The sequence below is a fragment of the Malania oleifera genome, chromosome 10 (genome assembly GCF_029873635.1).
Source record: "Malania oleifera isolate guangnan ecotype guangnan chromosome 10, ASM2987363v1, whole genome shotgun sequence".
NCBI classification, from domain to species: Eukaryota; Viridiplantae; Streptophyta; class Magnoliopsida; order Santalales; family Ximeniaceae; genus Malania; species Malania oleifera.
In genome coordinates, this window is record NC_080426.1 from 41,429,789 (window position 1) to 41,444,002 (window position 14,214).

General features: G+C 35.5%; 1 protein-coding gene and 2 non-coding genes across 4 annotated transcripts in view; 1 reads left to right on the plus strand and 2 right to left on the minus strand.

Moving 5' to 3' along the window:
* Positions 1–1,780, plus strand: part of LOC131166170 (uncharacterized) — a 31,003-nt gene extending 29,223 nt beyond the window's left edge. For both annotated transcript variants that reach the window (XM_058124486.1, XM_058124485.1), the window contains exons 6-7: positions 793–891; positions 1,386–1,780. In XM_058124486.1, the coding sequence (XP_057980469.1) occupies positions 793–891; positions 1,386–1,439 (153 nt within the window). In that variant the 3' untranslated portion in view covers positions 1,440–1,780. The remainder of the gene's footprint in view (positions 1–792; positions 892–1,385) is intronic.
* A 1,199-nt stretch (positions 1,781–2,979) lies between these two features.
* LOC131167178 (small nucleolar RNA R64/Z200 family) lies at positions 2,980–3,085 on the minus strand. The gene has a single exon (XR_009140036.1). It is a non-coding gene; the product is annotated as a small nucleolar RNA R64/Z200 family (small nucleolar RNA).
* A 470-nt stretch (positions 3,086–3,555) lies between these two features.
* Positions 3,556–3,628, minus strand: LOC131167177 (small nucleolar RNA Z199). The gene has a single exon (XR_009140035.1). It is a non-coding gene; the product is annotated as a small nucleolar RNA Z199 (small nucleolar RNA).
* Positions 3,629–14,214: the final 10,586 nt, after the last annotated feature.

The following is a 14,214-nucleotide window of genomic DNA, read 5'->3' on the forward strand; positions in this document are numbered from 1 at the left end:
ATCAAACACATTGTGGGCCTGTGGCCCTGTGCCTTTATTGCACTGTAATAACAACTGAAAATAGGAACTAAAAATGATACCAAATAACTCCGTAGTATTTGTTTTTTAGGTTATTGAAATCAGTACATCTAACCACATGGCTTGGAGTCATGGAGGCTCCTAGAATGACTAGAATATATAGATATATTAGTCTAATAGGCGTCTTTTGCTAAAATAATGACCATCTGAATCTGAATCTGAATTTGTCTGGACTTGTTTGGTAATTGAATTGTTTTAATATTTGAATGTGTATTTTCTCCATTTTGCTCCCCTTCAGTGCGTTTGCTGAATAGTGAACTAATAAAATGCAAAGAAAATGCTTCATAGGGCTTATTTAGTTGTGGAAAACAATTTTCATTTTTCATTTTCAGTCTTCAAAATAATTGCAAAAATGTCACATTGTTTCTAGTTGTCCAACATTTGTATTGGAAAGTTGGAAAACATGTTCTTTTTCCAAGTTCTCGATTTGGAAAATAAGGTGGCATTTTTGTATTTCGTTGGAGGAATGAAATGAAAATTATTTTCCATAACTAAATTGGCTCTTAATCTATTTTTGTATCATTTTCGCTGTTGCTTCCTCATCTATATTTTTTATTTTGCAAGTCATCTATCAGAAGGAAAAACGTGAAACCAGTTGATTTTTCCATCTGTTCTCGACTCTGAAGAGATGTTATCTTACAATTTCTAGTGTAGTTTGTTTTTCCCTTGTTTTGTTTTGTAAATGATTGCACTTTTCACACTGGTATTATGCAGATGACAGGTTCACCCCGCCATCCTTCGATGGAGTGCAGGGGCCTGGTGCCTGGGGATTTGCTGTTGCATAAACTGGAAGAAGTTAACAAATCAGTGCAGGTGTGAGCATAACTTTTCTTGACAGCATCTTATCCTTATGGAAATAACGTTGAAACAAATTGACTTCCATATTTGTTTCCTTCACATTTGACTTCACTATTGAATCTTCTAGATTAACAATTTTCTTTTAAAACAAAATGAGGTTATTCTCCGGATTCCAATGCTCTGTGGAACAAAATATGACGATTTTGTTTTCTCCACAAACACCCACCAAAATTTCACAGAAAATTTTTTGATAGCTGTGCTTATCATATGCTGAAGTTAAGTTTCTAAATTGTTAGGGATTACATTTACATATGTTTGGTGAGTAAATTTATCTGTATGTTGAATTTTTATGAACACTTGGTTTGTCATTGTAGTAGTTGTAGTTGTAGTAGTAATCTTAAAAGTACAAGTAATAGTAGAAATGGATAATAAATCCCTATCATTCTTTTATTTGATTGTCTATTTCTTCTATTCTCCTCAAGGAACCTTTATTTTTTTCTTATGAGCAGAAAATCGAATCACTTATCGTCGAGAAATCCCAAACTCCCCCTGATAACAGTTGAGTCTGATTGCGTACTGCTCGAAGTCCCACCCTTCAGCGATTGGCAAGGAAAGGAAGAAGAGTTTTGTCTAGTAAATCTGTAACTATTAGAGCAGAATAAGCAAATCATCTTTTGGGTTGCCACTGTATAGTCTAGATCAAGAAAACTATGTGGTTGCGTCTTTTTGATTCTAAGCTTGTTTTGATATTTTGATTCCACGCGGAGGGATGCTTCGTTTACCGCGCAGCTCCTTTGATTTTTTATTTTTATTTTTAATTTTGATGTTGAAAAGTAGAAAATGGTATGATTCAATTGTCTAATGTTTAAAAAACGAAATGGTAAGGGTTGTTTAGTTGTGAAAATAATTTTTATCTTTTATTTTAAATTTTTTAAAGAATTAAAAAAAAAGTAACTTATTTTTAAGTGTCAAAATGTTTGTGTGTATATAATATATATATATATATATATATATATATATATATATATAATGTTTGTCTTTTTCTATTATTTTGACAATGCAAAATATTTTGGTATCTACAATTAATTTTTTTAGATTAAATTATTCATCCCTAAATAAAAATAAATAATCATATAAATTTATGGTTCACTTAAAATAAAAAATTTTATGAATGTTTATAAATGTTTTTAAAAAAATTAAAACTAATAAATTATTTATAAAATATTTTCCTACATTTTAACAGTCATGTAAATATGATAGTTGTTATAAAGTGAATTCTAAAATATAATAATTACATAAAAACAATTATATTAGCTTTATTTTTATTATAATATTTTAAATTTATTTTACTTTATTATTTTAATTATATTTCATAATTATTATTTGATTGAAGAATAAAAATGAATATTTGTTTAAACAAGTTTTTAATTCATTTTAATTTTAAAAGTATTAATAAAATAAATTATTATTTATTTTAAATTTTAATTCTCACTTTAGTTTTTATTTTCATCTATTTTTAAAACAATATCAAATGGCTCTTAATGTTTATAATCTTAAAGAAAATGACACCATTATTCTCCTTTTAAATTTATTCTCTTAGTTGAACATTTTTTGTTTACTCGAAAACATTTTCTATTTTTTTATAAAATTATCTAGTCTATTTTTTTTCACTCCAATTTCATGCACCATTGTCAAAAAGGATTATTTAGATGTGAAAAATAATTTTTATTTTATATCTTAATGTTTTAAAGAATTACAAAAATAAATTATTTTTCTTATATATATATATATATATATATAATAAAAAATTTTGACAATATTTACTCGAAAAATGATGTCAGTCGCCATTCTTATCTTTTCAAATAAGAACATAAAAAAAAATGTTTTCAAATTTCTAAATTTTCATTAAAAATTTAAAAATATTTTTATTATTTGAAAAAATTAGTTTCTGTAAACTTATTAGAAAATTTAAAAAGTTTTAAAATATTTAAAAAAACCAAAAATGAAAGGTGCTTTTTGTAGTTAAATAAATCCCTATTTATTTTTTATTTTTAAATATAATTATTACAAAAAACAAAAAAAAATAAAAACTCATTTCCACTAGATCTGCTCAGAAATATGAATTTTCACTCTCACCGATTTTCCCTCGAGAGAGAAAATCTCTGAAGTCTGACATGTGAATGATTTCATAGATTCATCACAGCAGTTAAAATTCATAAAAATCAAAGTAAAAATATTTCACACATCTATTTTGAATATACGAAGAATACCCCTACTGAGTTCAGCGCATATAATTTTTTTCCAAAAAAATTATACCATTGAAAAAATAAAAACCATTACAGCTCATTTATTGTTCGCTAAAAGAGAAAGTTGCTGAACAGATCGAATAGAGAGATCAGAGTAATGGCTAAGGTTATCTGTCACGACTGATTCAGAAACACGGACCAAAAAGATTACTCATCACATCTCACCACAAATCATTCACTGATTCTGAAAACAAAATCTGAGAATGGAAAATTTTTAAAAAGTACAAAAAAAAAAAAAGAGAAATGAAATCGAAATCAAAATCAAAATCAAATTAAAAAGTAACAATAATAATATTAGAGAACGAAAGCAGGGAAGGGGGAAAAAAGGTTGAGAAGCACCGATAGAGCGGGGGCCGCGGAAGGGGCGAAGAAATATCATCAGAGACTTAAATATAATCACCAAGGGAATGGATCATGTTGTTGCAGTATTTTCTCATCAGATGATAAGACTTCTACCCGCGTCTAGAAAAGATAAGAATAAAATGAGAAGCGAGACACGTAAAATTGGAGAATGGAATGAGCACCCGCGAACGAAACCCTGCAGCTGGAGAATGGAAGTGAGCAGTCACGGAGAAAACCCTAGCTGAGGAGGAGTGGAGTGACAGAGTTGGGAGAAGGTTAAGCCTGTATTTATAAGCAAAGCAGGAGAAACCCTAGATCAAGGAAGCGGCACCGAACTCTTGATCCATCTAATGATTTTAAGTGCTGTGTGCTCAACCCCCAATTTAAATCTAAAAGACTAAAATTCGCGAATCTCCAACACACACACACACACACACACACACACACACGTATATATATATATATATATATATATATATATATATATATATATATATATATTTGTATGAATTGATGTTACAGGTATCCTTATTGTTTATTAGGAGCTCAGCCCATAAAATATTTTCAAAATATTTAATTAAAAATTGATTATGACTTAAAGTGCATATTTAATTAGTATAAATTATTTCGTAACCAATAATATACGAGCATCGCCTAGTTGGGTTGGCTCAAATAATAAGGGCGATTTGTAATTTTGGTGATAATAAGGTCATGAGTTAATTTCCCTTGAGAGTTACTTTCATCTTCGGATTTGGTGTCGTATCATAGTGTCCAAAGTGACCCGATATTGATTGGAGCACCTACGACCTCAAAATTTGTGTATCTACATCCATACCTAAGCAGCAGGAACACATATTATATAACCATTCAAAAATACCCCCCAGCATCATCTACTCAAAAATATATACAACTATGTTAAAACTTACCCTATAACCAGGGTAATCAAACTACTCTCTATTCGCGAGCCTAATCTACTCGCCTAACTGGCTCACATGAAACATGTTAAAGTAATTGGGTGAGTCGACGCTTAGTAAGTGGAAATATGTTATTACTAGTGTGTGACAATTAAGTTAAGAATACTTTTAAATAGCAACTGAACTGTAATGTAATAAACAATCTATAAAGCATATCTTTCTTTTCACAATTTAAAATATAACTGTATCATCTGTATTTTCTACTTTTCATACTGCTAATATCATACTATACTTATCATATACTATAAAACTGTATACATATACATAACTGTGTTTTATCCCTTGAACTCTGTACATCATGATTTGACCCTTCATGACAGGGTTGTGCGGCCCGTAGGCGGGACTTCATCTGGTCGGCCCTTCAAATAAGTCAATATACTCTACACTACCTTAGTCCGGCCAAACTGCATCCACTCCTAAACTTAGGACTAGCTACTACCTTGTCAAACCGGTCCCCTCCACCCAGCGAATTGGTAAGCTACATACTCTCCGAGCACGGTTGACGGTACCCACACACTATCTGAGATATGTGGTTGCACTCTATCTGTATCTAGCAACGGTATCGTGTTCTGTAATCTTTATCTGTATCTGTCTGTAATCTTTTCTCGGGAATCTGATACTATATATATATATATATATATGCATATATACTCTTTTACTGTTTTCTTCATGTTTCCAAAATTACCATAACTCTATCTTTTTGTACTGTAAATACTATAATCTCTGTATACTGTATCTGTAGCATCTTGATGCTACCTCTGTATCTCTGTCTGTATACTCTGTATGTTATAGTAATAAGAAACATGACATGCTATAACTCTGTATATATTATTCTGTATAAAACTATAATATAAATACTAATCTGAGTAAAACTGTATGCATGTATATGTATATATATATATATATATATATATATATATATATATATATATATATTTGTTTCATGAAACTATTCATATAAAAGTTTTATATGCATGTACATTTCTCTGTATACTCTCTGTGATTATAAATCTATATCTGTATATTCTGTGTAATCTCATATACTGGAAAAACTATATAAACTGTATATACTGTCTATATTTGTGTATTCAGTATAGTATGATACTTTATAAAAGCTATATAAATTCCTTCATCACATGAAAATCTACTCAGACCACACAAGCATTTAAACTCATATTCTGTAAATACTGTATAATAAACTTGTATAAATATGTGTCTATGAAATCTCTGATAACATTATGAAAAATCCTAGCATAACATATTTCTCTTACCTTAACTCTGAAAAGCCCTTATAAAACTCTAGCTCTACACTCGCAGGGTTCCTAACTCAACATCCTAGAAACAAAATTTCTCAGAACAAAATATCAGTATTTTCTTACCTGTAACAGTTCTCATAACTAAGGGAAAGACAAATACTGAATAAAATGTTTTACCCTAAGATTGGAACGAAATCCAACTCAACTTTTCCAACGATCAGCTCCGGTAGACTTGCAAAAAACTTCACCAGGAGCGTCGTGGTAGCCTCAAATCTTCGATCCGGTGAAAAACAGGCCCGAAAAAGAAGAGAGAAGGAGAGAGAGTCGTAGGAGAGAGAGAGAGAGAGAGAGAGAGAGAGAGAGAGAGAGAGAGAGAGGGGCGCTGAAATGAGATAAAAATCCGATTTTTCCTTATTTATAGGGTCAGATTCGTCAACGAGACACGTCATCTCGTTGACGAGTCCTTCATTAAATTCGTCGACGAAACCCTGTATTCGTCAACAAAATTCAGAGTAGCCCATTTCTCGCTCGGCATTTTCTCGTCGAAGAACCCCTGTATTCGTCGACGAGTCCTGACAATTTTTTAAAATTATTATTATTATTATTATCTTCAGAATGTGATATCGTCAACGAAATCTACTGCCTCCTTCTATTCTTGTTTCCATTTTCCTCTCTCTTTAATATTTAAATATCAATATTTTTTGGGTCGTTACAATATGAGCCTCAAATATTGGTCCAACTAATTCATAGGGCAAAGGACCATTCCTTCATTTTTTTTTAAACTCCAATTCTTAATCATTAAACTATTAAAATAGTTTAGATGACAACTTATTTTTGAATAAAAATTACTAGGTGTACTAACTCAAAATATAGGGATTAAAATAAATTTTGGTTGATAGTATAATAACTAACTTATCATTTAACTTTTTTACAAACTGAACATGGCAAAAATGTTCTTAAGGAGGGGGCATAAAAAATTATTTAAGGGTATGGATGAAAAAAAAAAACCATATTAAAAACAAGAAAAAGTAATTGATCTATTAGAATAAAAAAAATAGAAATTTTTAAAATTAAATAATTATTCGATCATCTACCGAGGATTGACGACCTACGTGCCAGGAGGAGGGAGAAAGGATCATGGAACACCCGAGAGTGTTCCAAGGAGCATAGAGGAGAGAGAGAGATGAAAAAGAAAGAGAGAGTTTCGGAGTTGAGAGAGAGAAATGATTTTTCTATAAAAAAATGACCTTTGTCTATTTATAAGTAGGCAGTCTGTAAAAACCTAAACCGTGATAAGTAGGTTTAAATATTTAAAGAGAGGAGCATTTTGGTAAAAGAGCAGGCCTCGTCGACGAAGTTAGAATTCGTTGACGAAGTCTTTGTCCTTCTCGTCGACGAGGAGAAGTTGAGGAGTTTCGGAAACCGAGAATATCAGGATTCGTCGACTAATTCCTCGTCTCGTCGATGAGAAGACTATAGGGACTTGTCGACGAGGGCACCATTTCGTCGATGAGTTTGCCTGGGTCAAAGGTCTATAAATATCAAATTTCATTACTTCTTCATTAAGAAACTCAAATTCTATCTTTCTCTCTCTCTAGATTTCTTCGTGGTTCGTCACTAGAATCATGAATCTGAAGTTACCACAAGGATCGTGGAAGGATTCTTTACTAGTTCTACGGATCAAAATCCCACTATGGAGATTTTCGGGTTTTGGCGTAAAATTGAGGTAAGGCTCGGTTTTCAATTCCGATCTAGTAATTTTGTAGGAAACAGTCTTGTGAGTATATTCTGTACTGTGATTTGTAAGTTTTGGAACTCGGTTCGCTGTCTAGGGACATTGGAGTTCGGGATTTGCTATTCGGGGAAAAGGTCAGGGGAACTGTGTTTATATTGGTTATTTTTTAAATTAGACTCGATGGAACTGTGGTTCGCGGTCCTGTGTGTGTTTTGGCTACTCATTTGGGGGGATATAACGGGGAAAATTATGGATTTTTCATTATTACAGTTTTGGGAAAAAAGGGGCGACGAGCTGCATCCCTGGTATTGTTGAAAACTAAACGTATATGTTGATTTATACCGTGTTATAGGGATGGTCGTGCCTTGACTTGTTTAAACTGTATGTGTTTGAAAAACCATGATTTAGATAACCAAATGGATGTGGTTTGTTTGGTTATATGAGCATGCATTTGTGTGTGATATGTTGAAATGCTAGTAGGAATGCGATTCCGAAATTGTTCCAAGTACTGAGAGTGTCCGACTCTATATTTGAGGGCGTGTGTTTTATCGCCTGCCATGTAGGCAAGAGTGTCCGGCTCTATATCCGAGGGTGTGATCCTAATTCGGTAAATCAGGCCGAAGGGTGTGGATCCACCAGTTAGCGCCGGTACGATGCCATGGGAGTTAGGGACTAGCCATGTGCCGGTAGCGCCGTGTTCGCGGGTTGGTTACGGGCTAACTCCGTATGTCGCGGGCCGACTTCGGGCCAAAGGGTGTGACGACACTAGGATTGCTGATTATGTGTATGTGTATGTGTGCGTGTATGCACTGTGTAAACTAGTATTGGATTGCATTTAATTGCGTATATGTTGCATCATGATAACACTCAAATACTATACACCGATATAACTTGTGTTCTTCCTTACCGAGAGGTGTCTCACCCCTGCTGTACATACATTTTTACAGGTACTTCGAGTAACCAGAACTAGCGTCCTGGTGTAGGGAGCGTAGTAGGCGGTGTACTGCGGTTAGCGCTTGGGTAAGTGCTAAGACTGTATTTTTGATGAGTTGCCATTTTGAGATGTATTTGGGCACCTGTTTGCACGTTATTGATAGAGCCGTGTTTTGCTCTTGTATAGACTCTGGTATGGTACTGCATATGTATATATAGAATGACATTTTTCTGCTGCGTATATGATTGTGTTGGATGTGTTTAGGGTGCTTTGGAAACCCACGGGATCGGACCCTCATCCTTTGTCCTGTATCTTTGGATGATTTGTATGATACAGGGACATGTTAGATTTCATTCTCACCCCTGGGTCTCATTTCGGGGTTCGGGGCTTGACATTGTCCCCACAGAAAACCATCGATGATTTTTCTGTGTTTGGCAAAACTGTCGACGGTTTGGCACTTAAACGCTCTTGGTAGTTTGCCCTATAGGAAAACTGTCAACGGTTCTTCTGAGTCCCACGAAATCGTCAATGGTTTGGTCTTGGCCAAACCCCTTTTCCTTCCTTTCTATTATTTTTCCTTTCCTTTATTTATTTTTTATTTTATTTTATTTTATTTTTTGGGTTCAAGTCTCCACAATCTCCCCCCTCTCCTTGAAATTTTTTCCCCGAAATTTGCTAACCAATCATTTTTCATGAACTTAGAAGTTTATTACCTAACCACATTTCACACATTTCAACATACCTTAACTTATGAACAATTGCATCACTTAGAATCAAATGAAACTATCACTTATCCTAAACATAAACACGTTACCTGCGCTCCTAGCAATGTTTACCTTAGTCGGGGTAAGTGTGTAGACATGCGTCGGACCGCCGTAAGGCACCGGATTGTTCCTCCGGTTCTGATCAGGAGCGGGTGTAACGACCCGAATTTTTAAATGAAATTTAAATAATAAAGAAAGGAAAATTTGAAAAGGGGAAAAGAAGGGAAGCTGCCAAACTTCGTCGACGAACACAGGGTTTCGTCGACGAAGGTTTTAAAGATTTCATCGACGAACACAGGGTTTCGTCGATGAGAAAATATCGATAGGGGTTCTGAGGCAGCCTAAATTTCGTTGACGAATACAGGGTCTCTTCAACGAAATTTATGAAGAACTCGTCAACGAAGATCGGGCTCGTCGACGAATTCCGCCGCCTATAAATATGAAAAATTTTATTTTTATTTCATTTTTCACGCTCCTCTCTCTCTCCTCTCTCTCCTATTCGGCTCTCTCACTCTCTTTCTTCGATTTTGGACTGGTTTTATGTCAGATCGAAGATCTGAGGCTACCACGACGCTCCTGACGAAGTTCCCTGCAAGTTTGTCGGAGCGGATCGTCTGGAAAACGAAGTTGGAAATCATCCCAAAGTTGAGGTAAGACTTTTTAAGCCAAATTAGACTTTATGGTAGTTATAGAAATTGACGTACGCATGAAAATACTGATGATTAATACTGGGAGTTTTGAGTTTTAGGATATTGAGTAGGAAATCCTACGGGGTCAGGCTAAGATTTTAGGGGGCTTTCTCAGTAGCCAGGTAAGGGAGTAAACTAAAGCAGTTATTTTCCATGCAAATTATCATTGATTATGAGTAAATTTATTTTTAGAAAAGTATATGATATACCTGTATATTATAGATGAAATGTACGTTTGGGAAATATTGCTATTATGATGAAACGTATATGTATGTATGAGACGATAGAAAAGCACGATTTTAGAATATGAAATATGACGTTTAACAGAGCATGTGTGGCATGAATATTATTTTACGTGAAATGAGATATGATATGTATGTTTTTACGTGTAAAACACATTTTCAGGTATTTTGGAAAGACGAGTTATGCTATATTAAGTTTGACGAATATATGATAAAAGAGTTAGTTTTTTTGAATGTAAATACCTGAAACAATTCAGCATGAGGCCGTATTGATGTTATCGGCGTGAGGCCGTATTTATTATGCTATCGGCGCAAGGCCGTATTATTATGTTATCGATACGAGGCCGTATTTATGTTATTGGCGCGAGGCCATATATATATATTTACTATGATTTTGGCACGAGGTCATACATATGATTTCGGCGCGAGACCGTATCTATGTTTTCAGCACGAGGCCGTGTTGATGTTACGTATCTTCATGTATTATATGTTATTGCAACCAGGATGTTAGTTTAGTTCAGACCAGGAGCTCGGTACCGTAGCTATGGGTAGATCAGATTTGGCACGAGGCCGTATTAGTGCTAACCATTCCACGAGAGGATGGGAGATGGATAGTCGATGTGGCTTTTAGTAGAGTGTGGCGGGCCCATCGTACTTACAGACATATTTGCTTCGGCAGTGGCGGGCCAGCCATTGTCGGGTCCCGCCTTTGGGCTGCACAACCCGTCATGGGGGGTAATACATGACATTAGCTAGCTATTCATCCTGGGTATATTTTCAGTATTACGAGTTATAACAGATGTTTATGTATGTTATGATTTATTAACGAATATGAAAATACATGATTATCCAGCATGATATTATGATTATTTCCAGAGTTATGATATGTACTGTATATGTATAAGCACTTTAAATATTCATGTTGCCACACAGTTGTATTTAGTTTACTTTCCCTTACTGAGAAGTGTCTCACCCCCAACATTAATATATTTTCAGGAAACTGAGAGAGACCAGCGGGTCAGGGCCGCCGTTGAGTGATTGGTGCTTCCCTACTAGAAGGATAAGCCCTGAGCTAGGACTAGGAGATTTCTGTTGCATAGTCCTAGTGTTATTTTGACTTTTTGGAGATTGTACATATGAACAATATATTGATGTTAATAGAAAGCTCTGGTATTATGTTTTATGGATGGATGTATGGATTTTTTATGTTTACTGCTACTAGGTTTTTCGCTGTGTATGACAAGTGTCCCCGTTACCTATGGGTTCGGGTTGACCATTTATTTATTATGTTGCATTTTATTGAGGGACGTTACAGCGGGTGCATTTTTCGGCGGTCCACGACATTCTCGGGCTATATGACTATATCTGCCGCACTGATAGCACACACTACTCCCACCCTCGCATTCTCCTCAGTGCCTCCGATTACATCTAGCACAGTGGGGGCATGATGAATTTTCCTGGTAGTCTTGATCAGCCTTATCTAACTTCTGGCCCACAGTATCTCTATCTCCCCTCCATAAACCCTGTTTGGCATCTGCATAGAAGCTGGGAGGCATGGGTCTCTTCCTATGCTCTGACATCTCTGCACGTCTCTATAGGCTCAACTTTGCTATGGTGGCTTTATCCACCAGCTCTGAGAAGTTCTATACTTGTAAGACTGCCACTTGCTCATGGGTCCTCTGTTTCAAGCCCCTTTCAAACCTCCTCGCCTTTTGGTAATCATCTAGGACCATAAAAGGGGTGAAGCAAGAAAGCTCCATGAACGTAACAGCATACTACTGAACAGTGAGGTAACCCTCAGTTAGGTTGAAAAATTCCTCCGCCTTCGCATCCCTGGTGGTGGCGGGAAAGCACTGGTTGTAGAAGACCTCCTTGAAACAACTCCATGTCATAACTGTGGGTATCGCCCGCTGCTCTTCCAGTAGCTTCACTGCTAGCCACCACTGCTCGACCTCTCCTGTTAGCTTGAAGGTGGCAAAGAGAACCTTCTGCTCCTTAGTGAAACACAGTACTAATAGTATCTTCTCCATCTCCTACATTCAAGTCTTAGTCATGATTGGGTCAGTGCCACCCACAAAAGCAAAAGGTTTCAGGCGAGTAAATTGCTCAATCGAACAACCCTAGGTCACAGGTGGGCAGTTTGATCCCTCGGGGTCCCGCTTAATCTCTTCCCCAACTTGCTGAACTAAACCTCGCAGCAATCTGGAGGTTTCAATCTCATCCCCACCGGAAGCCCCTACATCATTATCCCCTCTAGCGTCCACGTATTTACCTGTGGGATCCATCCTGAAGATAGGACAGAGGCGAGTTTAGAAATTTCATATCTTAACATAAATGGTTCAATTATAAAACAAATAAATCAGTTTAACATTAAAATCCTCAATTTAAACATCAAACACCCAATTGATCTCAATCATCAAATCACAACAATTAAATTACTAAAATTCTTTTTCAGAGGCTTATCCCTATAAATCAACCATCCTAACCTTCGAGTTCTAGTCTCCCTTCTCGGAAACATCACCGTCAATGGATTTACCATGATTTTCTGAAACTCGCAACTGATTAAGAAAATCACAGAAGACCATCAAGGGGTTTCTGTCTCTAGGCCATGAAACAAACTCAAAATTTCCTATTAGTATCCTAATCTACCCGTTCCTATCCTCATCCTAACTCGAACCTATACTCTGATATTAATCCATCCTAGAGTCTGCAAAACCTAACAAGTTAAAGTTCTATTGTGAAAGTGTGACAGTGAGTGTCGGTTGTGAAGAACTTGTGTAGTATCCTATGTGAATGTGAAACTTGTGTAGTATCTTGTGTGGATGTGAAACTTGTGTAGTATCCTGTGTGGATGTGAATGAAATGTATGATTGATGTTGAATATGTGTGGGTACACGTATGTGAATTTAAATTGCATGAATGTTTATGGCGAAATAAAACTCTTCGACCGAGGGCTTACTGAATAAGGTAAGTGCCTCGATAAGTTTCAGTTGTAGCCTCACCCAAACTAAAAAAGGGCAAAGTTACAAACGATATCAGAGCAAAGGGGCGTTACATGTATAGGCGTGTAATCTCCCAAATTCTCGGGAACTCTCGCTTATAAATAATAATTATGCATGTGTGAATATAGTCTGCATGTGTCTTCTCAGTTGATGTTGATTAACAAACGGTTATATTTTCTATACACTAAAACTCATTTGCCACACACTGTTATAATTTATTCCGCCTTACTGAGAAGTGTCTTACCCCAGCGAATTATTAACTTTTCAGGTCTTTCAGGAGATCGAGCTTAGCAAACTCCAAGGCGGGGTTAGTTTTTGTATCTATAAGTAGTCGTAGGAACTGGAATATGTAAAATTATGTTTAATTCTTGGTTATGTAATATAAAGTGAATGGATTCACTTTTTGATGTATAGTATAGACTCTGGTATTCTAATGGAGAATGTTTAATCATTTCCGTTGCGTGAATGATATTTATGGTATCAGAGATAGGAGAATGGAACACATCACCTAGGGCCCCACTTGGTGGGTTTGGGGTGTTACACATGGATCACGAGGTTTCGTTGAAATGCAAATCATGCTGGGGAAATCTACTCAGAAGTGGGCTTTGCTCGCCAAGATATAACCCATCTGATAAATAGAACTCATGAAATCCTAACATCAATAATCGAGTTTTATTTGGCAAAAATTGGTCCATTTGATGAGCACCACTTATAAAAGCCTAAAAATGCTCATCTGATACCAGAGACGAGCATTGTTCGAAAAAAATTGGCTCATCTGATGAATATCGCTTATAAGCTCATCTGGTGAATATCACTTATAAGGTCTAAAAATACCCATATGATGATTATCACTTATGAAACAACAACAAACGGGTATTGCTGCGTAAAAAAATTAGCCCATCTATTGACCCCCACTCATGAGGTAATAAGAGATGAACATTGGTTGATAAATTATAGACTTATCTAATGAGCATCACTTATGATACAGTAAGAAACGAGCACTACTCAGTAGAGTATTTACCAATCTGATGAGCATCACTCGTGAGGCTAAAATATGTCCATCTAATAACTTAATATGAATCTCATGATAGTAA